The sequence below is a fragment of the Ostrea edulis genome, chromosome 5 (assembly GCF_947568905.1).
Source record: "Ostrea edulis chromosome 5, xbOstEdul1.1, whole genome shotgun sequence".
In the NCBI taxonomy this organism is placed as follows: domain Eukaryota; kingdom Metazoa; phylum Mollusca; class Bivalvia; order Ostreida; family Ostreidae; genus Ostrea; species Ostrea edulis.
The window spans coordinates 1190424-1213502 of NC_079168.1; the positions used below are offsets into that span (position 1 = coordinate 1190424).

General features: G+C 37.3%; 3 protein-coding genes across 5 annotated transcripts; 1 reads left to right on the forward strand and 2 right to left on the reverse strand.

Moving 5' to 3' along the window:
- The first annotated feature begins 429 nt into the window (after positions 1-429).
- LOC125650315 (uncharacterized) lies at positions 430-3690 on the forward strand. The gene is made up of 3 exons (XM_048878493.2): positions 430-649; positions 2247-2391; positions 2862-3690. Exons 1-3 carry the CDS (start codon positions 556-558, stop codon positions 3283-3285), a joined length of 663 nt encoding a protein of 220 aa, XP_048734450.2. The 5' UTR covers positions 430-555; the 3' UTR covers positions 3286-3690.
- A 3773-nt stretch (positions 3691-7463) lies between these two features.
- On the reverse strand, positions 7464-13455 carry LOC125650314 (membrane progestin receptor beta-like). Of its 3 annotated transcripts, none has more exons than XM_048878492.2 (2): positions 13243-13455; positions 7464-9500 (listed from the first exon to the last, which is right to left on the reverse strand). In XM_048878492.2, the coding sequence occupies exon 2, from the start codon at positions 9303-9305 to the stop codon at positions 8307-8309; it is 999 nt and encodes a 332-aa protein (XP_048734449.2). In that variant the 5' UTR covers positions 9306-9500; positions 13243-13455; the 3' UTR covers positions 7464-8306. The 3 variants fall into 3 exon arrangements, 2 of the variants coding, with proteins under 2 accessions (XP_048734449.2, XP_056022954.1); XM_056166979.1 differs by lacking the exon at positions 13243-13455 and adding an exon at positions 9800-9948; XR_007360960.2 differs by lacking the exon at positions 7464-9500 and adding an exon at positions 10653-10752.
- Positions 13456-16857: 3402 nt separating this feature from the next.
- Positions 16858-21107, reverse strand: LOC125651393 (cathepsin L-like). The gene is made up of 4 exons (XM_056164457.1): positions 21089-21107; positions 19056-19156; positions 18286-18566; positions 16858-18120 (listed from the first exon to the last, which is right to left on the reverse strand). Exons 1-4 carry the CDS (start codon positions 21105-21107, stop codon positions 17925-17927), a joined length of 597 nt encoding a protein of 198 aa, XP_056020432.1. The 3' UTR covers positions 16858-17924.
- Positions 21108-23079: the final 1972 nt, after the last annotated feature.

Here is a 23079-nt window from a genome sequence, read left to right on the forward strand (position 1 = left end):
GTGTATTGGGTTCTGCAGGTCAAAAAACATATTCATTCATACAACGCTAATGTCAAGCATGAATTCCGAAACGCATGAATGATTTATTTACGTGCAAACGCCGTCAAATGAATCGGAGGAGGAAGGGCTCCAAAATATTCTCTAAGCTGATGATAAAAATCATTGAAACATGCAGAAATAATTTGGACATGTACTTTAGTACCTGAATAGACAGCATCGTGAAGTCCGCGGACTCATTTGTGTGTGTGACACGTTCCATTTAGCCCGGGTAATTAATGAGTCTCTGGTCGCCGGGCAGGAGGATATATAATTTATTTACTATAAGGCCGGTATATATACCAGCACCGTTCGTTATATATGTTTACATTAGTAAAAAAGCAATAAATGTACATTGTCGGCAATTAAACGAAAAGTATTTATTCTTCCGGTAAGCATCCTGTGCACTGACTGAAGCTCCCACAGCCGGCCTGGCGCTCCAGTGAACATCACCAATCTTACCGAACTTAGCTAATATTTAAAAATATATGTATATTTTAGTAATTATAAACTAAGATAATGTATTGTCTGGCATTAGTAGGAATTATTTTAGGTTCAGTATCCTATGTGATATGTAGATGCACTGTCTCGCCGCTAAGGACCGAGTTTTCAAGTAAGTCGCAGAAAGTTTTATCAATTTATTTTGTGTGTAAAAATTAGCTATTGGTGTACCTTTTCTAGAGAGCATAATTCTTTTTAATCTTGAAAGGATGTGCATTTAAAAACTACCAAGTTTAAACAGAAACGTCTTTAAAGTTAAGAAATAAATTTCATTTACGTCAAAATTCCCAGTCATTAAAATAGACGCACATTGTTAACAACTGCATGCATCGCTTTCACGAGGAACTGTCTATCATTAGAATTGTTAAAGATATCCAAGACAAAAATAAACAATAAAAATTTGAAATGTGAATATAGATATATAAGAATAGAATACGAAGATATTCATACATTGTGATAAGTCACCTAAAACATTACTCTGTTACATGTAAAAACCGCTCTATCTACTCACAAGTACTCTGAAGTTATATAAAAAAGATGCTGGAGTTCCTCGTTGAAAATATATACGCACTCTTTGGTGATCTTCCAACAGTATGTTGTAATTCCCATGGACACAAAATGTGCTTCTTTATCAGCTGACCCGTTTTTATATACTCATACGAAGCAGAATTCTTCAAAAGCTTCTACAGTGTACATGAGAAGAAAAATATCTCTTGTTGTGGCCTTCAACTCAACATTTAGATACGTGTATATCGACGACGTTTTACCTATTAACAATAATTATTTTCATTCATATGTCAATTTGATATATCCCACTGAACTCGAAATAAAAGACACCACAGAGTATTCCGCATATGCTTTATACTTGGATATTTTATTGAACATAAATCTTAACGGCAAACTAGCAACTCAACTTTATGACAAACGATATGACTTTAGCTTCTCCATCGTCAACTGTCATATTTATGTTGCAATACTCCATTATCACCTGCATAATATGGTTTTTACGTCTCTCAATTGATTCGATACACAAGAGCCTATTCTACATATGATAAGGGGTATTTAAGCGAGATAGGCTACTGACAAACAAGTTGATGTTACAGGGGTTTCAACAGTCTCGTTTAGAGTCAGCATTTCTCAAATTCTAAGGTTGTTATAACGATCGAATTTACAAATACAACCGGTAGTTAGGTAGAATGGTGTTTAAAGTGTTTCATACCAATTATTAGACATTTCTTATACATATATGTAGTAATTTTGAATACGGATTACTCCGTTTACCTGACCGATATATACAGCTCACAGCGGATATGACCGGTCAACAGGGGTGCTTACCCCACCTCTGGTATGTCCAGAAATCCGTATTTGTTCTACTGTTCATTTCGTATTCTTAATAGGAATTAGAGAGAGATTTTTTCAAGCATTAACTAATGTTCTTGCAACATTGACCGATCGACAGGGGATGCTTACTCCTCCTAGGCACCTGATCCCACCTCTGGTGTGTCCTGGGGTCCGTGTTTGCTCAACTCTCTATTTTGTATTGCTTAAATAGGAGTTGTGAGATTGATCACTGTTCACCATCTTCACCTTTTTATGATAAAGGAGGTCATTACTAATCAATATCAAGTCTTCTGTTTTAATAGAAAGGTGGTTATTTCCCTCCCCTTTTTCGTCGCCTTTATATTTATTTCACTTCCGTTTAAATTCAGAACTAGGCAACAGAAGACAGTATTGTGTACACAACATAACCAACGGCAACAACACAGTACCCGTGGAGATTCTGATTGGTTCCCAGTTCCAGACCGCGGAGTGCGTGCGCTGTAAGTGCACCACCATGGGGATGAGTTGTTGTGGGTAGGTACCGGACTTCTTATAGTTCTTGTCACCGCTCTATCTCCAACTTATAAAAATGTTTTACCGTATTTAAAAAAAAAAGTATCTTTTCCTTTTCCCGTTTTCAATTATGATTTCATTTTCCTTGATAAATGTTCGAGAACTGCATTATAGGGTTGAACTGATTGGAGTGAAAACAAATTTCATCATGGTTAACGTGTTAGTGAAGTGGTAATTTATCTAAAGAGGGATGGTGTTTGCTTTGAGAACTCTTTTTTTTAAAAAGGATGAAATTTGACAACCTTGGAAAGAAACATATTTAGCAAAATATGACTTTTTTGGGGTGTGTGTGTCACTTATTTGACTTCATCCTTATCGGTATACTATGATTTTACCAGTGTCTAAAAGAATAACATCGATTTAGGGAGCTGATTAAGGGAGCGGTATTTGATTATAACATAAGAGCTGATGACAATCTATTTCATTCTCAGGTTTGGTGTTGCTGATGATGCTGCCCTACATGTCCCGCCAGGTTGCGCCGCTGTGGCGGACGGTTGCGAAGTTGTTCTCGTATCGTTACAGGACATGCTCACTGACTGTTACATTAAGAGCCCCATGGCATATGAAAAACAGCGACAGATGAAGGACCAACGAATGTTGTTAAACTATTTCTCCCGCAACAATCCCCGTGCCATGGAAATTCTCCAAAGCCCTGAATTCAACAGGCCACCCCGGCGGCGCATGAACAGTCGCAGGGGTGCTGGAGGGTCAGCAGGGGCTGCGGAAGGGGGTCAAGAAGCCCCACCCATGATCACTGATGCGCATCTAGACGCCATGATGATTTCAGCAATGTTAGGCAGGCCTAGACTTGGTGGCTTCCGGATGATGGACATTATGAGTGCATTGATGGCCTAACATCCATTGGCACAAAATATCAATGCATTTTCTTCCATTTGAAGTGAAATTTTACATATTATAAACAATGAAAAGACTTCATTCTGTATTTGTCGACTGAGTATAATTTCATCAGCTTATTGTGATCACAATGGGTATGCAATGCTTTGTAGCTATATGTAGGTATCGAAATTATTTCACACGCAAGTCGATTTTTTTCATTTATATTTTCACGGGTGTGAATCAACTACAAAGCATTGAATGTTCTGTTTATCACGTGTTCTGTGGTTTTAGAACATGTTTATTTCAAAACTTAAGGACGTATAGTGTAACACAACATGACGTCACAATCATTTGTTATTCAACGGTTAACTTAATGGTATTTTATTAAGAAAATGCAATAAATACATTTACTTCTAGCACAAACACTCGTGTTTGATGATCTCTTTTCATAAGAATTTTTTTTTTTTTTAAATTTCAGTCATATTTCAGAATTTAGAGCAAACGTCCCGGATCTAGATTTAGTTCCGAACGTCCACGTGTATAATTATAACATACAACAAAACAAAAATTTCAATTTTGACGTGGTTTCATGCCAGATACATGTATGTAATCATCATTTGAAATCTTTACACAATGACATATCAAGGCTATTTGATATACAACAAGAACAATCATATGTAAGAAATGCTCATTAAATGTCTTCAATTCAAAATGGAGTGGAGTAATCTTTAGATGTATTGTGATAAATACATCCATTCGTCCGTCCGTTCTGGGTTTCCTGTTTCTATTTTCATTTCTCGGTCACATATCGACCTGAAACTTGCTATGTAACTTCTTCCTTGGTCACTCAGTCTTTAGATCATGTTGATCTATTTCGACCTCTCTTGCAGGAGTTTTGTCCCTTTACTTGAAAATTAATGTTATATGGAGGTACATAATTTGTTCGGCTAACGTCTCCCGCAGTTTAAAGTCTACGGTCTTTGTAAACAACTTGAAGATGTGCGTATTGTAAGGATTCTGATTCTCAACCATATGTATAGGATATAAGAGAACCCAAGAAATCCATGATAAAGGAAAAGTATTACAACCATATACTATTGAGTTGATGAAACCGACTTTGCATAAACTCTTAAAAACGTACATCTAATTGTTGCATTAAAATATTCAAATTATGCGAGATTCAGACTATGATCCACAGATTTATAGGTTAACCCATATATCGAATAAATATTAAAAGACCAAGTAATATATTGTTGACCTTCCTTTATTCATGTGTTACAAAACGAAATACAATTTGTGTCACAGCTTGATGATGGCGGACACTACCTTACGTAAAATTCAACAACTCCTGGTATTTGGCCATGTTTGCTAATCAATGTCATAAAACAAACGTACAATAAAAACACCCTATATTACCTTCTCACGGGCGTAAATACAATGTCGTCAGTTTAAGGACGGACAAAAAAAGGATGCATGGGCTGATAAGTATTTTTGTTTAGTTTGGTGATAAGTACAAATATAAAAAAATAATCATAAAAACGAAAAGGGACATGATGTTCAAAAGTTGTCAATAGATACAAAATTTCAATTTGTTTTGGACTTACTTGAGAAATCATTGGAATAAACTGCATTCCATACGATAAATTGTATTCATTTTACTTATAAAAATAAGTTCAGCATTTCCATCAATTTTTATAAACAAATTCGTTAAACCGACGAAAAGATATCCGTTTTGTTAAAATAAATGTAGATAGCAAGGTGCACCAACATCACGTGACTATACGTTTCCGGTTAGTACGTATATAGCGGAATTTTAAAATGATTTCGTTGAATTGTAAAATTATTTTGAGTTTGTTCGAATGATCTATAGAAACTTAAGACATGTGACTAAATGTATATAGTCAGTAATAGTTGTAGTACCCTAGGGTAGTGATGATGAGGGGATATTTTTCAGAGATTAAAATCCGACTATTAAACCCATAATAGAGATTAATTGTCCTGGGGCGGTATTCTGTGTGTCTAAATCAGTGACGCACTCAGTACTGACGTCACTGGAGTAGGTATATGTATTTGCATAGGTAGGTAGGAGTTCCAGTCCGTTATGAAGCATTTTTATTTGTTGTAAATATCTATATTCTTATCTCAATAAAGGTTGAATTTTCACTGAAGTTCAATGCTTCACACAAAGTACAATACCGATATAATAAAACAAAAATGGGTCAAAGACTCAATTGGCCGGGTTGCAATATTTAGAGTAAATAATTTGGGTAGGGATTTATTTGGTGGTAGTTATCTGGAGGACTGTTATGATTTGTTATGGCCTTAGTGTTGAAGGAGGCAGAATTGTAAAGTAAATTATCAAAACGAGTTTTGACGAGTGGAAAAAATGTTAGTTCCGTATCGGTAACGTGAGCGGACACGATTGTTTCCGGATACAGGTACGGATTTTTGTCTTGTAAAAATGCCGATATATATGTAAAAAAAAAAAAACATCACATATTGCCACAGGGCTTTTATTGATTAATAAAAAAAACCATGATACAGTGCTCCAAGTCGCATCTGCTATCAGGTCGCAAAATGGCAACCTAAAAATATTTCTGGTCGCCATTTTCAAATTTCTAGTCGCCATGTTCAAAATTTCTACTCGCCATAGTAAAAGCTTTTGTAAATATAAGACTTACAAGGTTTTTTTTAAAATATGAATATCTTGCAAGTAAAAAATCAACACCATGTATACATTTTGTTTGTTTATATTTTGAAACTGAATAGAAATGTACTCTGAAACATGCTGGATGCTAACAAGTCAAGTATTTACTCTGGCAAAAGTTGTATTGCATTGGGCCATCCTGTATATTTTACAGTACGCTCCTGGAGAAGAAACCCAGCGTTCTACACAAGGATTTGCTTAAAAGTTATCAATAAGTGGGTCTTCACTGCTTATCATGTTATGCGAATAAGAGCTCCTAGTTTTGTTGGATCTTTTGCTGAACAATTAGTACCAGCATCAATAAGAACACTACATCTCGAGTTTGATTGTCTTTGAAAATTAACAGCAACAGTTGCCCCGCTCGACTTACTGCTAATAATGCAGTCACGGACAACGACATGTCTCTTACTGTTACCGTGAATAGTCACATTTCAACGTTTGAAAGATGTACACTCGGTCGTGGCGAAATGCTGACTTATTGGCCTCACAAATTCTGCAAAACATTTTGCCGTCACGAAAATTTCCTCCGCCATTTCAGGACTGGGGTTCTTCCTTTACTTTTGCATTTCTCTTTAGACATTGCTACGCCATCTTTTGATGCAGAACTTTCCCCATGTGATTCTTGAATTTCTTTGTTACATGTACAAGGCTGAGGCTTCTGTTTTTTACTATTGATAAATCCAAAGTGCTCTAAACCTCGTTTTCCCGCCATCTTGATTGTTTTGACCGAGACTAAAAATATTTATTCAGACTTCCGATCCCGATTCTAAAATTTTACTGGTTGCCCAAATTTTCTTCACTCGCGAAAATGCGACTTAATTATAATCTCTAGTCGCAAAATTGATTTTCTGGTCGCAAATGCGACCGTTTTACTCGCAACTTGGAGCACTGCTGATATATGTAATATTAAGTAATAATAACTAAAATGAACAATAACTTCTGGTGCTTGAATTGTATATGATTATATGATAAAGAAACAGAATTTCTCTATTTATATTGCAAATTTACAACTCATGCCCAGAAAATTTGACATTCATATATAATTGAATTTTTCCTCAGAGGTAGTGCAACTAAATTTAACCACAAAAGATAATCTCACTTATACCTTTTTCAAGTTGAACTCTATTTTTAGTAACAACTTTTTGCTGTAGCGCCCATATTCGACAAAGGTCAGACTTCAAAAAACCTAGTGCATAACTTCTATATATATACTTACTTTCTGCAAAGCTTCAAGGTTGTACATAAAAAACTGTAGGAGGAGTTGATTTCACAAAATTTCCCCAACCGCCCGCCCGCCCGCCCGCACTTCACCATACTATAGACCGGATTTGCACTTCGTGCAACCCGAACAAAAATTAAAATAAACATAACACGGACTTCTAAATCGACAGACTTCTGCCTGATATGCTGAGCTACCTGAATAAACATTTCTTGGAAGTGAACCACTGCAAATAAATCTGGTGATACTAAAACAAACAATAACAAATTCAATAATTCGTGACGTCCATTTCCAGAAATAGATCAACACACATTTCACATAATATGTATGACCCTGTTATGTATTGAAAACCTTTTTCTTACTTAAGACACCGACATTTAGGAATTGAATTTTTGCGTGGCTATGAACAGTTTTTTGGGGCATACATACAACATACTGACAATTTAGTTCATTAATTTTATTTACTTTTGTCAGTATAAACCTATGGTGTTTCTGTGCTTTAATCATATAAATAAAAAAAACCACTGGGTTACAAATCGGACATTTAAACTTGAAAATAAAAACCTACATTTTAAAGTTACAATTTGAATAATAAATATAATTGTATATGGATATAAGGATAAAAGCTTTAATTTGTCTGTATTCTATCATGGGAGATAACTGCAATATCAGCTAAACACTACCCCTAGAAACTCTTCCAATATCTTTATAGCAACAATGTAGCTCTCTACAATTCTCGGTAAATCACGCGAGAACTATCATTACTGAAGGACTAGTGACACACTGCATATGACTGTTGCGATTTGTCTTTTGTTTTGATAAATAAAAGGTTAGTTTGTTGAAGATGACACTACGATACCCAGGGTGCATTATAATTTAAAATGTCAGAAAACGCGTATTCTCCGAATTAAGTATAAAAGTACACTGCATACATATCACACATCTTTTTCAAACTGATGAAAATTGTTTTCGTAGTTTGCCTGTTTCAGAAAGTAACATGAAAATGCTTACCCGTTAATATAAGATTGTGAATGACGTAGATCAATCATGGAATAACACATGTCGCAGTATAAAGTTACCTCATCTTACCTGCACGATATATACTCACAATGATCATTCCGATTTCTCTTCCCGTTTTTTCACTAGATTATGAAAAAAATAAACACTACATATATCGACTATAAAAACGAACAAAATAACCCCAAACGTGTGGTAGAAACTGGACTTTGACCCCGTGAGGTGAAGAACTCCACTTTCCTTCAGGTTGGCGATGTCGATCTTCAATGCTTTAGTTTGTTCAATAGCCACCAGAACTATAAAAACATGAAATATCTGATGACTGTGTCCAATCAGATCAAATCTTCCAGGATACCATCTCTCCGGGATGTGTGACCCAAAGAAGAACGCGGCGGTGAGGAAGAAAGTCATGTGACCTAGGTGGTGATTCAGGCTCTCATCGTGAATATTGTGCATCAGGTTCAAGTACAGTCGATGAAGAATGGGTATTTCCACCAAAATAAAAACCAGACCGACGGGAATAATGATCCACAGCTTCCTCTGGAAGGGATACGGCCTAGTGTAGCGAAATTTAGACACACAGCCGCAAACGCAGACACATATAGCAAGCACGATACCTATCGACATGGAATATTCCTGTATGAAAGACCCTTTAGCAGAGTGGTGGATTGCATAGTTGAAATGAAGAAGCACGCTTCCGATCCCGTACAAACTAAGTCCGGCATAATCTACTCCAAACCCAGTATAGTGCACAACGCAGGACGTATTAGCGAGCAAGTGGGCGCATGTGCTAAATAAAAACATGGCGCTCATTCCGGCATACCCGGCAACCAATGGCCACATGCATGGGTCTTCTATGAGGTCGTAGCTTTCCTGGAACGACAGTAAGTTGTATATACAGACAAAGAAGCCAATCAGATGAGTCCAAACGTTTAGTGTTTCGTTGTGCATTTGAAATAGACTGGATATGTAGTACATCCACGGGAGGTTACTCTGTCGATACCCTTCCTCGATGTGCGGTTCGTGGTACAGTAGTGGGATGTCGTTGATTGATACTGTCTTTGGTAATCCTTCGCGCATATATTTAACCACCATGTTGTATTATGGAATTAATGACACGTCTATTGTTAATGGAGAAGAAATCCGTTAATCTCGAGGGTTGCCATAGGTTTCTTTGAAATCTGTTTCCCTCGACCTTCTTCCATTCATCATCAGATCAATAAACATGTCCAATCACCTGGCAATGCTGCATGTATAAAAGATGAGATCCAATTCCCCTACCACGGCCATCTACAAACATACACAATAATTATCTTTTTTACACATCGGAAGCTCCGGCAGTTAAGCTGAAAGTCTTGTATGGGAGACTGACATTGGCGTCATTATCAGCATACACATGCAGCTAACACCGTCAAAAAGTTGAATGGAATAAATCAATAAATTCAAATGTACACCAAGGTTCAAAGCTCTCGATACACCACGGCAAACTTCCTGGTCAAGAGCAGGAGCTGCTGAGTCAGCATATCTCTCTCATTGATTCAAGAACTAAATAAGATGAACTTTCATTTGAAGTAATACAATTAACATACCTTACAACCATGGGTCAAAAGCTATATTAACACGCAAACTATTATATTGACTGTATAGGGAGCCCTGATTTACTCAGTCATCGATTTTGCGCCGACATTTAAAAACACAGTATAACGTGAAGAAGGATACGATACGGATGAGTTGCGTCCAGATACGAGGTCATCCATAATGTTTTAAATACTTTGTATAATTTGATCGCGACGTACATAGTAAGCACACTCACCACTGTACATCCTGGCATACCTATTTAAAAGGCCTGAGAAGTACATTGCATAATTGCTTTGGTGGATCTAGAGGGGGTTATGGAAGTTGTACATTAGCCTTGGTGGATCTAGAGGCGCTGCCCTTGGTCAGTGACAGCAATTGAAGTGTGAAACATACACACACTGCACACAATGATTGGACAAATATCAATTCTGATTTTATATAATTAAAATAGTGAACTTTAATTAAAACAAATGCTTAGTTTGGCATCAAAATTTATCATTGATTTTTTAACAGCGTACATAATCCAACGGAGGTGGTTGACGGAACGTTTATGTTCTAGTATAGACTAGTTGCTGTATGTATTAACTAAGCCTCACACAGTCCTACAACATAAAGTACTAACGAGGTTACTGAATACTTGTTACTGAGGAGCAAATAAATACTGACAGGACTAGATGATGAGGTTCATTCAATTCTACGATGTGATACCGATGTAGTTACATGTACATGTACTCACCACATGTATGTATACTTGTTACTGAGATACACATACATGCACAAATAACGAACTCAAATGACAGGCCTACATTTACCTGTGTTACTGAGATACACGTGTACAAATAAAAGGGTTATACTTGCCGTAATAAAATATTTGTGACGGGCCGGTGCCAGTGTTTGTTTGTAAAAACACCATCAGCTGTAGGTGAAGCACACCGAATTTAGACCTATGGCTGTAGCAGCGAGGCTGAAATAATCATCATAATGCCTGAATCCGTTTTGAAACATAAATGAACATACAAATTCCACCAATCCTGGCATATTCATATATTGTACATCCCTTTGAATCTAATTGCCTGGCTGAGAGGCTTAGTCGGTTAACGTGTCGACTGCTGATCTGTTGATCGTGGGTTCGAATCTAGCAGGGGTTTTGATTTTCTTTTCAGATTACTCTCAAATAAAACTGTATTTAGGTACTTGTAAATTTGATTGATTGATGTCTTCCGTCACACTCAACCATTTTTCAGTTATATCGTGGCGCCCAGTTTTTATTGGTGGTAGAGAGAACCCAGATACAATGTACCGGGGAAGAGACCACCGACCTTCCGCAAGTAAACTGGGAAACTTTCTCACTTGCCGGCGCGAGCGGGATTTGAACCCGCGCCGAGCAGAGGTAAGAGGCCGTATGATTGAAAGTTTTCAATTCATAAATGCTATTGTACATATTCTTCACTTTTATCCACTTCAGATTTCTCAGGTGTATTCTCCTTAACCTTAAGGTACATATACCTGTAATGATCAGAAGAACCGCGATTCTCACTCCTAAATGCCAAGGGTTTGGTGAAGGATCAGCCGCTACCTACATGTATGCTTATTTTAAGGTGTAATACTAATACGTCCATGTTAAATAATCCCGAGGGGATCTGGGTTAGATAGATCCTCAGTACCCCTTGCTTGTCGTAAGAGGCGACTAAATGGGGCAGTCCTTCGGATGAGACCGCAAAAACTGAGTTCCCGTGTCACAGCAGGTGTGGCACGATAAAGACCCCCTCCCTGCTCAAAAGCCTTAAGCGTCGAGCATAGGCCTTTTTTTTTTTGCAGACCTTCATCGGCAATGGTGACGTCTCCATATAGGTGAACAATTCTCGAGAGGGAAACAGTATACAATCAATCACTCCAAGGTACATGTACATACAAGCAGGAGTCAAACTCACGACGCTCTAACCACTGACCTAGCAGGAGTCAAACTCACGACGCTCTAACCACTGACCTAGCAGGAGTCAAACTCACGACGCTCTAACCACTGACCTAGCAGGAGTCAAACTCACGACGCTCTAACCACTGACCTAGCAGGAGTCAAACTCACGACGCTCTAACCACTGACCTAGCAGGAGTCAAACTCACGACGCTCTAACCACTGACCTAGCAGGAGTCAAACTCACGACGCTCTAACCACTGACCTAGCAGGAGTCAAACTCACGACGCTCTAACCACTGACCTAGCAGGAGTCAAACTCACGACGCTCTAACCACTGACCTAGCAGGAGTCAAACTCACGACGCTCTAACCACTGACCTCGCTGAACCAATCGACGGAAAGAATATTGCAGATATGTCACATCTCTGACGGCCCATGGCTAGTGAATAAGTATCACCAAGATACGGTATATTTCCAAATCTATTGAATATGTGTAAATTTCTGATGAGATACAAGTCTTACCGAGACACAAAATATCTGTCGGACCGAGGCTAATGATTATAAGTATTGCCGAAATATACATGTAGTTAGATTGTTAGGCCGTTCTTGACACACTGGGTTTGACTACGGATAACCTGATCAACCGTGTTTGCCCAATTCTCCATTTTGTTTTGCTTATAGGACTTATGAAATTGATTACTGTTCGTTAACTTCACCTTTCATGTAAAACATTTGATGGTCCGTAGTTAGTGAATATATTATACTTCTGACAGGCCGAGGTTATTTAATAAGTAGCACTGATATAATTAAGTTATTTATGACGGGCCGAGACTGGTGAATAGGTATACAAATGTAACTGAGATAGATTTTGGACGGACCGAGGCTACCCTGCAAGTTTTACCGCGATACAATATTTCTTTTGGGCCGAGGGTTTTCGATAAAGTATTACTGAGAACACACATTTTGACTGTGTCAGATATACGACGTCCACTTCTCACGGGAAATATAGGACGTTTTCCGGTGCGCATAAAGCAATCGCCCTGAACTTGTACCGTGTACGTGTAGGCCTACTGGGTGTGGAGACGGGGTGACAGACTCGCTGGCAGGGATACAGCGGGGATAACTCTAACGCATGTACACGCAATTTGTAAAGAACCACAGCATATCTATTTCTGCGGGATTCGGCATGGCTGGGGCATATTTTGAATGATCTATGCAGGCGTCGCAGAACCATGCGCAGATCCTTCTCCTTTTTTCTAAGTATTTATCTCGACACAAAAAATGTTAGTGAACTTTCTCTCCTCGTCAACATCTTCAGTATCGACAGTGGTCGTTTTAACCAACGGCGAGAATTCATATAATAGTACTTATAATAAGTAATGGACAACAGGCTGTGATACAAAAGATCACAAGGAAGTAATTAATAAAACTGTCACCATGGATATCTCTATAACAGTGCATAGATATAAAACTTTACATGTTGTAAACTATAAACATCACTTTGAATATGCATACAAAAGGAAATAAAAAACAAAATTTACAGCATGACGTGCACGGAAACGCATCCTGTTGTGATCCTAATTCCCCGGACCTAGCCGCCTCGTCTGTTCACCTCCCTGGGATGCAGAGTCACAACATGTTTCACTTTCCTGTCAGGCAGTCGTAATAAATCATAAACTTAACATAGCTTGCATATTATTCTAGATCAGGATCTGGTTACACATGTTTCATATTTAAAATATCCTTAAGAATTCCTTCCGTGTCGTGATCTGATTTCTCATACACACACACACACAGAGAGAGAGAAAGAGAGAGAGAGCACTAAATTCCAACAACATTGTGGATCAGACTATTGGACTAATAAGACGTGTCCTATTTAGCTCCCCAGAAAAATATTGATTAACAAGCCAAAACTAATAATGTAATTTGCAGTGTAAATACGTTTGTAAGTTGAGTGATAACTTTCTGTACATCTGTTACAATCTTTAACCTACTTTTGTAAATAATATCATTCAGAGGAAAGGACAGACCGTCCCCCAAAAAAGATTCAAATTAAAGTGATAAAAACCAAGATAAACTAACCCCAAGTAACAAATCCTAGAAAAAACAGAAGGTCTTCATGCTGAAATCGTCAGGTGTTTCACGAAGCTTAAAATACGTCGATCCTCAACATGAGTCTATAACGTTATCGCAGAATGAAGTCAAAAAACAAAGAACGGGTTAACAAATCAGCATAAACAAGTATTCTGAGAGCATTGTATGACAATACATAGTCCCCTACCGATCGCAAAAGTTACATTGGACCGCAACAATATTTTAAGTTCGTTATATATTACGTTAGAAGTTTTTAAAATTATTCTAGTGCTCTTATTTACAGAAATAAGAAACTTGGATGTAAATTTTAAGCTGGTGTGGATGTCACTCCACAAATTCTTATCAACTTTGTAGAGGCGAGCTAAAAATGTACCAATTATGGAATGAATATCTGCAACCACCAAAAAAAAACAAAAAAAAAACAGTCCGATAAACGATAATTCACACTGTTTTTCGAAGTCCAAGGGTTGTAACTCGGCTAAAAATCACAAAAGTCAAACTTTGATTTGTAACATGTTATGGCAAAGCATGTAATGTACCAAATATGAAATGAATATCTGGAAGCACAACACAACAACAACAAAACGCCCGGAATCTGATAATTCACGCTATTTCTCTAAGTCCAAGATCATTAACTTAATAATATCAAATGAATATCTGTAACCACAACAAAAAAGTTCAGAAACTTATAATTCACGCTATTTTTTCGAAGTCCAAGGGCAATAATCTAGTGCAAAGACAACGGATCGAAACAAAATTCGCACTTAATCTTTAACTTGTTATGGCATGTAGAGCAATGTACCAAATATCAAAGGAATATCTGCAACCACAACAAAAAAGTTCCGACACTGATAATCCACGCTACTTTTCGAAGTCTAAGGGCCATAACTTAGTGAAAAATGAAGGAACGAGACTAAATTTGAACTTTATCTGTAACTTGATATGGCAAAGCAATGTACCAAATATCAAATACCCCACAGGGCACATTGGATGGTGTGAAAAGCGAATTTGTGCTCACTGAAGAATAAGCACATTCTTTTGACATGTTGAGAGAAATTAGTGTAAATGCAAGATTATATATTCTACAGCAGTTTGTTACTCAGAATATTGAAGAGAAGCTCGATATAATTTCTGAATAATATTACATGGATACACTATTCAGCGTACATGGACCAGAAAACAACACATCTGTTATTAACAAAATCATTCAGACAGATGGGCAGACAGACAGACAAATGGACTGATGATACCGTTATAACAACTAATGCACTAGTCTCTGTGAGAGAACAGATCATTACAAAATCTTAAAAAAAAATGACAAAGTCAATGAAGTTGAGAAAACACCCGTAAAATGAAAATATCCATACTTTCCTTGAATGTTGTTGAATCTCGATAACAATGACAGGGGGCACAACTTCATTATATACATAATATATACACAAAGTTTGAATGAAAGGTGAAGATAACGAACAATGATCAATCTCATAACTCCTATAAGCAATACAAAACAGAGTTGGGCAAACACGGACCCCTGGACACACCAGAGGTGGGATCAGGTGCCTAGGAGGAGTAAGCATCCCCTGTCGACCGGTCACACCCGCCGTGAGCCCTATATCCTGATCAGGTAAACGGAGTTATCCGTAGTCAAAATCAGTGTGCCAAGAACGGCCTAATAATCGGTATGGAACACGTCAGACAGCATTTGAACCAATGATAGGTCTTATTGACGAACTAGATCGTTATAACGACCATAGAAGTTTAATCAAATATGTTCATTGGTTTTTAAAATACACTCTGGAAACTGACAACACCCGCTCAAAATGGAAACAAAATGTCCATAACTTCCTTAAATATTAAAATATCACCATCAAAATAGCAGGTGCACAGTTTCGTTATTCATATAGGATAAAGTTTTGATAAAATCTGTTCATTGGTGTTAAAAACATCCTTTGAACAAATTATGTCTACGGACACACGGACAAGGTGATTCCAGTATATCCCCCAAACTTCGTTTGCGGGGATATAAATGTCTGCAAGAACAGAGAAAAATGCGGAAAGCTGATTTGCCAGACTGACAGCAAACCTTAAGTCCCTTTCGATTTCCTCGGTAGGGGACTAATCAATCTCTACACAGTTATCGTTCTCACTACGCTCAATCAATATCCCTGTCAACGTCTAAAAACCATATCAAAATGTACTAGCCTAGAACTAACTTAGCATATCAAACTGTAATGATATCTAAGCAAATCAAACATTTATCAATTTTATAAATGCAGAATATGGTAAATATGAATACACCTGAACGAATTAAAAGGTTTTATATAAATATTCATTCATTCAATAGTACTAGAATAATCATGGAATTCGTTGTTTTTGTGAACTTACTGTAAGATTTAAAACTTAAAACTAAAATTTGTAAAATTGCCATTTATGATGCAATAGGTAAAAATAAGTTTTACCAAGAATCTTGACATTGAGACGTTGACAGAGGTGTTGTCGCGTTGCGTAATACGCCCTCTGGTGAGAGATTGAGGACTAATAAGCGGTTAATTATTAACTCGCTCCAATGATGGGTCACTATAGATAATTTGTACCTAGAAGGCGTTAAACTTGATTTCTAATGTAGAACTGTAATGAAAAATAAATACCAGTGTTAAAGTATAGTAATAAAGTGTAAAGACTAAATACATGTATGAATGTTAGAAAATTTAACAAATCTCTAAATGAAATAAAGATTGGAAAAATTATGAAAAAATACAGTTGCTGATGATTATTTTCTAGGCTGGTTGGGTATATATTGATTAGCGTCCCGCTCGAAAATTTTTATATATACACTGTATTCTGAATCGGAATGTAGCCACATGGCACATGGTGAACTTACCATAATGTACCTGCAATAATTTGGTCCTTTCATTGTTTGAACCATATATGATACATAGAAACACTTCATGATCCTCTATTAACGTTTTAAGTAGCAAGTACATGTAGTTTTCATCTACATCTCCTTTTTCAGTTAGAACCTTGAAGTCGAAATTCTTATTCATAAGGCCAACAACACAACATGAATTATGAATTGTTTATTTATATATACTTTATAAATGATCTTGATTATGTGTTTCATATGCAATCTGTTTTTGTTGAAATTACATACAGTACAATAAGCTTATATATTTACATTGTGGATACATGTACCACAACAGCGGGGGATTCAACACTACAAATAAACGATAAACCAGATCACCGTCTTAGCTAATGTACATACAACAGACTCTGAAATTACAAATGTACGGTCAAATCGCAGTGTCACCTAAATCAACAACGCTAAACGCAGATGGTGCCACCACGCTGTACACTATTTTACACACTACGCACCAAACCACACAGTAAACTGAGTTTACAGTGACAGATAGTACCACAACGGTATCACACAGTAAACTGAGTTTACAGTGACAGATAGTACCACAACGGTATCTTTGCTATTGAAATAACACAAACATGACTTGAGCGGAATTGCAGGAAATGTTGCAAGAAGTCAAACGTAACCTCACTGTAGACACCAAGTCCTTGTCCTCCTCAATTCGACAACTTTCGTGTCATCACAGAACATCCGGAGTTTTGGAATAGTTGTGTTAGTTTCCACTGAAGCTCTCTTGTTTTTCTTAGATTTCGTTCCCGCAAAACATTTTACATTTGGAAGAAATTGAATATTACTTGAATAGAAGTTTGTGTATTAATGTCTGTTGTGTATACTATATTACATGTATAAGTGTCATAAGCCAGGAAAGCAAACTATCGATGATTAATATTACTGCATACTGGGAAATATTTGCCACCATTTTATTTTCGCCCCCCTTTGCCCTCGTTGTCAGCGGACGAAATTAAGACTGGGTGAAACTGTTCTTTCCATTATCTCGCTTTTAACACAACGGTGTGTGGGCGAATTTAAAACGGGATGAAACCGTCAGCAAGTGTAGAAGGACGAAAATAACACGGGGCGAAAATAACCCTGTATACAGTATTAAAATAACCCTGTAAAAAGTATTTCATCCATCTTTATGAAAATCTATAAATCAGATTAGGGCTCTAGATGCCTATATGTGACCACGTGTATATACAGCTAAGTACAATCTTAGAGGGGAAAGAATACCAAAATAAGAAAAGTATATATGGCCCCAAGGTCTCTGGCGGAGGAATACACCCCAAGGTTTCTGGTAAAGGAAAACCCAGCTACGGTCGGATACGTGGCAAGAGTCGCGATCCCACACTGGTTGTCCTGATTACGGGACATCATTATATAACCATGCAGACCCCAGGATGTACCCCAGCTGCAATTTACAAATAAAAATTTCTGAAGCATTACAAGAAATCGTCAGGGAAGTTATTATGCAGAAAACTCATACATTTGCAAATGCTCAATAATTTTATTTACTTCTAAATGCCTCGAATATCGTTGTACACGTCATACCAAAAACTGACCGTCAGGTACTTACCTGTTTTTGACGAGCCAATAGTCTTTTCCTTGGTATACACCATATCCAACAACTAAAACGCCGTGGTCCAAGTCTACACTGCTACACTCGCTGTTATAATACACACCCTCTCTGTACAGTTGAAACTTGTTACTTCTGGCATCAATACCAACAGAGACTGGACCCACGCTAGCCACTGCTTCCTGGAGTTTCTGCTCGTCCCCGGAGGGAAGGCTAACGAAGCCCTGACAGGTGGCCCCGACATTGTCTTGTTGATATTGACATGTATGGGGTTTTTTTTCCTATAAGATTTATATTGAAATTCAAAATTAGGCTTTGAAGGATTTTTAAGTTGTAATAATGTTTATCAAATGTTTATCTTTTAATCTTTTTTTTTATTCGAAGCCACATCACGTATGCCTTAATATTTACGTATATATTGCGACTTTACAAATGGAAATAAGAAGTATTTAGATCCGACACTGTCAGTCTTATCATGTTTTATCAGTCTTACCAAACGTAGACATGACGTCACATATCATCTTACCCTACCTCAAACTGTCCATTGTGTGTGAGAGAAAACTGATCTCGGCCCTACGGGCCTCGATCAGTTCTTTCTCTCACAGAATGGACATTTTTTGGCTTATAATATTTACTAAGAGCACGCTATAAAGTCACTAAAATTAGCTCTCGCTAAATATATATGCACACAATTTATGGGGAAATTGTTAGATTTGTATGTCACTAAAATAAGATATATACGGTATGAGGTATAATTCTATTATTATTACCTTTCCAAGATACGGGTAGGACTTCTCAGTGTCGATTCCTCCGTTGTTTATAATATATTCAAAGGCTCTTGATGGAAGTCCTCCGTGGCATCCATTGTTTTCTGTACATAATGGAGAACGGTTTTTAAAGTATCTAATTAAACATAAATATTTTAGAATTACAAGAAAAAGTGTGAAAGTGCATGTAAAAGTACATGTATTGCACAAGGGGTAGAGTCGTTACGATGATATATTGTCTCGAAAGGTCTTCCGGAATATTTTAAAATACAAAACAAGGTATATACTGTACATGTCTGCTACTGACAAACAAGTTGATGGTACAGGGGTTTCAACAGTCTCGTGTATAGTCAGCATTTCGCAAATTCTATGGTCGTTATAACGATCTCGTTTGCCAATGCAACCTGTCATTGGGTCAAATGCTGTCTGACGTGTTTCATACCGATTATGTAGGCCGTTCTTGGCATACTGATTTTGACTACGGATAACTCCGTTTATCTGATCAAGATATAGGGCTCACGGCGGGTGTGACCGGTGGACAAGGGTTGCTTGTTCCTCCTTGGCAACGTGCTCCCGTTCACCGGACTAAACCCTCGAACACCGTTCAGGATTGCTGTTACTTCATCGGTTGTCTGGGAAAGCAACACAAAATTGACAATGATTTGTTTTGGTCATTTCTTCTTTAAAGTCCCTTCGTAAATTTATTTATATTTACTCACTTTATTCACATTTACTCTCAACTGATTCGATACGCAAGAGCTTATTCTGAATATTATAAATTTTTAAATCGAGGCAAGCTACTGGCAAACAAGTTGATGTTACAAGGGTTTAAAAAGTCTCGTTTAAAGTCAGCATTTTGCAAATGCTAAGACCATTATAACTATCTATCTTGTCAATACAACCTGTCATTTGGTCAAATGCTGTCTGACCTGTGTTCATATCGATTGTTAGACCACTCTTTACACACTGATTGTGACTGCTGATTGCTCCGTTTACCTGATCAAGATATACATGTAGGGCATAGTAGTGACCTTAACACACTGATCTTATCAGCAATAGGGATCATGCGCCCGCCGATGTGCTTTAACCTACCAAGCACAAAGTGTAGGAACTGTAGGTGTTTTCTAATTCTTAGTTGCATAGAATCCATTAAAGCATGTCTGGGCTGATAGTGGCCTTGAACAATATGACCTGCTGAGTAAATGTTATCATCTGCACATTTATATATGAGGGGCGGTAGGGTGAGAGGGAGGGGGAGGAAAGGGTTGGAAGAAGGAGAGGGCTACCCCCTGTACGTCCCCTCATATATGAATCGCCCAACCAAGCATGCGTCTTGTGAGGTAAAGTGCTCTCCATGGAGTTATTCGTTGCTCATATATGCAAAACAATTAATATGCCCCACCTTTTTCATGTATTGTATATCAAACTTTCCTCGCTATGTAATCTTTTGACAACTAAAAAATTATGGAGACGCTTATGTGAAGTTCCATTGCTAAATTCACAATGGTATTTACGATACCGTCCGGAAACCAGCAGAAAAACTCTGTTCTATAATTAACTTTCCGCTCTAGACCACCGCGGCGTTCAACGGACATTAAAAAATCCGGACATCAGAACAATTGATGGTAAAGCAATGAATACAAATTTCATTCACGAATGAAAAAAAAAGATCTTCGAAACTTAATTTTAATAGGCTAGGTCTAAAGAGTTATTTCAGCAACTATAAATAGCATAAACACAGATGATTTTCGAAACTTATTTTGGTCAGCTACGTGGGGGCAAATGGTTTTGGCTTGCAACGATAATAACATAAATATGTATATCATATCTCCTTATTCATTCATCCCTAATCTGTATGTGTGTTGTCCAAGATCTGCTTCAATGTTGTGCTTATTGATGACGTCAACATTTTGCAGCCAAATTGATTTCCTAGAATTCAACATGCAACAGTATACTTGCTAAATGTACATGTAATAGGAACTCAGATTTATTTCATGTTAACTTTTATATACAAATGTAAAATATTTATTTCTCACCTCTTCCAAGGAGAGACATATTGGTTTTGTACTTTCTGTCCGTCTGTCTGTCACAAAATATCCTCCTATATGGCTTATCGAATAGACTTGAAAAATTTGTACAATGCTTTATTGTCATTTGTAGATTGTTGGAACAGGACAATAATTTTTTCCAAACGTTATAGTGGATCTAAGAGGGGTGGAGAATGTAAGATAGCTGATATGAATACATCTCCAATATGGCTTATCGGATAGCCTTGAACTATTGTAGAATGCTTCATTATTATTCATTGATATTATCATTGTTCTGACCAGAGATATATTTTCCTACAATTTGCAGTGGATCAAAGAAAAGTGTTTTATAGCTTTTAGCTTTTTTCATGTACAGGGATATGTTCACTTTCCTACTGGTACTTCTAAGCGTAACAGTCATTAGTTTTGTATCATTCAGTGAGATTAGTTACATCGATGTTGAATATTTTCTCCACTTATGTTCTAAATGCACAAAGTGAAGTCCATAGTGTCTTTGCTCCTGCTCATAAGCTTATTGCTTTCTCCTCCATACCATGCAGTGCATTAAAGGGACATGGACACGATTTGAGCTGAAAAATTTTCAAAATTAATTTCCCCCCTATTAATGTTTAGAATGTTCAACTAAGGTATTTTTAATGGTCAACCAAAATTTGAATATCAGTTGTTGAGTTACAAGTGAGATGCAACACTCACAATTCTTTGTTATGTAAACAAGGCTCGTGCCATATTTTTGTTTACATAGGTTAAATATACTAGTAAACGTTTCGTTTAAAACAGATTTTTTCAATTTACAAATTAATTCTGAACACAATTAAATAGTTTCTAGTGTTTGGCACGTCTCATTTTGTTTTAAACATGCTATTTCCTATAAAGCCATCTACATGTATATGTAAATAAAACAATGTCACGTTTAAATCACAGTTCTTATGAAACCCATCAATGCCATACGTCATACTTGCTCAACTTTTCGTCACATCTACTTATTGAGAGCATTGTTTTGTAACGTGTAGCGGTCACCCAGCCAAGTGCTGATCACACTCGCCGTTGCTTAACTTGCATGATCAAGAGAGAGACTCTACCACATGACTAGAAAGGTAGCTCATTACGAGGCAGCATGAGTTTCCTCTATAATGTCAGCTACATTTCCACCTGCTCAGGGAAGCTTCGTCCCGCACTTGACTTTCCTGAGGAAAACCGACCGGTTGAAAACCTCGGTCTTTAGTGGTTGGCATTTATTCAGCAACAGCAAACGTCGTTCCCGGACGAAACCATGTCCGCACAGAGCTCCGAGGAGACTCTACCTGAAGCAGACCCACCAAACATCGGAATCCCACCGCTGTGAAACGTGTAGCGGTCACCCATCCAAGGGCTGATCAGGCTCGCAGTTGTTTAACTTGCGTGATCAAGAGAGACACCAATACATCACTAGAAAATCTAGCTCACTAGCGAGGAAGTATAAGTTCCTTCTATACTGTCAGATATAGCTTCATACTGTTGGTTTTGATTGTCCAGATTACAGTGTAGGGGAATTAGTTATTAAGTCCTGAAAGAATTGATATATTTAGCCCCACAAGGAAAATTTTTCTGTCAAACAGAGCAATAATCTGTCACCAAATAATGTGGAATTTTATCATTGAATCTTTACAATGTTGGGATGCAGGGATTTCATATTACATTATCTTCGCTAGCCATAGGTGAAGACACTGCCTCTTTGAAAGAAACGCCAAGTATTGTCACCCTTGGCTAGCGAAATTGTATTACATCAATTTGAATGTTTAGATTCCTCTAGATAATGACAATATATGGTATCTACTACAGTAATTATAAAAGTTTCATGCAGACGAACGCTACGGCAGTTTCTCTTTAAGAGAGTGTTTGTATTTGATCATCTAGTGGCAAAGTTATTAACCCTATTTGGGGTCCTTCTTTTGGATCTAACACAAGCGCATTGTCTAACAGCACAGGTATCTTGCATGAAA

Coding starts and splice junctions, on each gene's coding strand:
- LOC125650315 (XM_048878493.2), top strand. CDS start 556: ATGTATTGTCTGGCATTAGTAGGAATTATTTTAGGTTCAGTATCCTAT. Junction 650..2,246: donor GCTAAGGACCGAGTTTTCAA/GTAAGTCGCAGA, acceptor GTTTAAATTCAG/AACTAGGCAACAGAAGACAG. Junction 2,392..2,861: donor ATGGGGATGAGTTGTTGTGG/GTAGGTACCGGA, acceptor TTTCATTCTCAG/GTTTGGTGTTGCTGATGATG.
- LOC125650314 (XM_048878492.2), bottom strand. CDS start 9,305: ATGGTGGTTAAATATATGCGCGAAGGATTACCAAAGACAGTATCAATC.
- LOC125651393 (XM_056164457.1), bottom strand. Junction 18,567..19,055: donor CCTACCCGTATCTTGGAAAG/GTAATAATAATA, acceptor TAAATCTTATAG/GAAAAAAAACCCCATACATG. Junction 18,121..18,285: donor TATTGGCTCGTCAAAAACAG/GTAAGTACCTGA, acceptor TGTAAATTGCAG/CTGGGGTACATCCTGGGGTC.